At 39.1% G+C, this 1,760-nt stretch overlaps 1 protein-coding gene across 4 annotated transcripts in view; it reads right to left on the reverse strand.

Moving 5' to 3' along the window:
* MTF1 (metal-regulatory transcription factor 1) overlaps positions 1–1,760 on the reverse strand; it is a 50,564-nt gene that overhangs the window by 20,877 nt on the left and 27,927 nt on the right. For all 4 annotated transcript variants that reach the window (XM_008590430.1, XM_008590428.1, XM_008590429.1 and 1 more), the window contains exons 5-6: positions 881–954; positions 286–422 (exon numbers count right to left, since the gene is read on the reverse strand). In XM_008590430.1, the coding sequence (XP_008588652.1) occupies positions 286–422; positions 881–954 (211 nt within the window). The remainder of the gene's footprint in view (positions 1–285; positions 423–880; positions 955–1,760) is intronic.

A 1,760-nucleotide genomic window follows, 5' to 3' on the forward strand; every position in this document is an offset into this window, starting at 1 on the left:
TGACCCCTCGAAAGCCATATGGAGACTTCTGGTTTCAAGAGCACCTTCTTCTACCTCACGGGATGGAAATGAGGCAGAGCTGAATCACAGGCTGAAGCACAGGGAGCCTGGTGAAATTTCTGGCTTCCACCACCCCATCATAAAAACACAGATCTGGACCCTGATTTCTTCTCTCTCACTAACAGATACATAGTGAAGACATTTTAACCTTGTTTTGTGACACACAAACAATTGTTGCTGTTCTGTGGTACCCAGATCAAAACAAGAGAAAAAAACACTGCACACCTCTGATCCATTGTGTTGTGGAAGTGCACTGTACGAATGTCCTTTGTTATCGTGACCTTTCATGTGACTTTTGAGACTGTACTGAGTGCTGAATGTTTTCTCACAGCCATTACTGGGACAGAAGAAAGGTCTTTCACCTGCAAGAATGACAAAGTAGTGTTAATTTTATCACAAAGTCATTTCACTGGATTGAGAAATCTACCTTTCCCAAAAGAGGGAAGTAAATATTCTTAAGAGGGTTTGGTATCAGTTGTTAAAAGCTGAATAAATTACATGTTAATCATTTCAGTCCCAAAACTTAATGCAGAGCAAAGCACTGGGAATGACCTACTCCTGGGAAGTTTAAAGAGAAGATTAGTTTTCTCACAGGTTCTTTTTTTAGTGTATCTCTGTTTTGATTTCACTTCTTAGGGTTAGACTCCTGAGTCCAACCTTCAGATCCCTTTTTCCTCTGAAAGAAACTCAAACATTACAGGTGAAGGCTAAACTGATTAGGCTCGCTCTCTGCATACAGCTCTCAAGGTCTCAACAGAAACATAGATAGCCGTAAGCATGAGGAAGGTTAAAATCAAAGCAAAACCTAGCCTAAACTCACCAGTATGTGTGCGGACATGAGTTTTAAGGTGGTGGCTTGCTGCAAACGCTTTTCCACAGCCATCATGATCGCACCTAAATAAGTTGTTTAAGCAAAGAGAAACAGAATCATTAGCTAATAGGCCTTTATCTTAAACATCTCTTACAAATACAAACTAAAACAAATGTTCAGAAAACTAAGATCAGATTGATGACAGTGGTTTCTGGAGATGGGAACGATGAGAGGTCCTTGAAAAAGTAAGGTGGCATATCTGGGATTAGAGGTAGGTGAGAGCACAGGGTAAGTATTTCTCATCCTAAAGGGAAGACACATGTTGAGAGCCCTGACAATAAAAGCCTTTTGATGAATTACTTAACAGAGCTCTATAGGCAGTGAGAGTTCATATGAAAAATCCACTGCTAGTGGCATATTAGGAATATCAAAAGTGGGTAAAGAGGCTTTCACATATGCACAGGGCTTCAAATACCATATTATAACAAAACCAGTTAGAACAGATAGGATGCAATGACTTGGCTACTATCTTCAGTGTCGAGATCCTTCTCTTTTACTTTCTTGATAACCAAAGCTAGAAGTAGTCTTGCCCTCCTCAGAACTAAGGCATTTATCTACCTGCTTCTTTATTTTATCTCTCCATGCATTCATTTGTTATCTGTTCTCCTAGATTGTAAACTCTTCAAGGGCAGAGTCCAAGTAGCTCTTTACATTTGCTGTAGTTCTTGAACACAGCAGGTATTCCTTAATTACTTATATGAATGAATGCATTTTCTTATAAGCCAAAATATTTTATTTCTTTAAGTAGAAAGCTTCTCTAATGCATTTTCATTTTTTTTTCCTTTTTGTCTTTTTTTCGTGTCCGGCAACGGATCGCAACCCTCAGTGT

Source organism: Galeopterus variegatus, unplaced genomic scaffold, assembly GCF_000696425.1.
Source record: "Galeopterus variegatus unplaced genomic scaffold, G_variegatus-3.0.2 Scaffold6080, whole genome shotgun sequence".
Classification (NCBI taxonomy): Eukaryota; Metazoa; Chordata; class Mammalia; order Dermoptera; family Cynocephalidae; genus Galeopterus; species Galeopterus variegatus.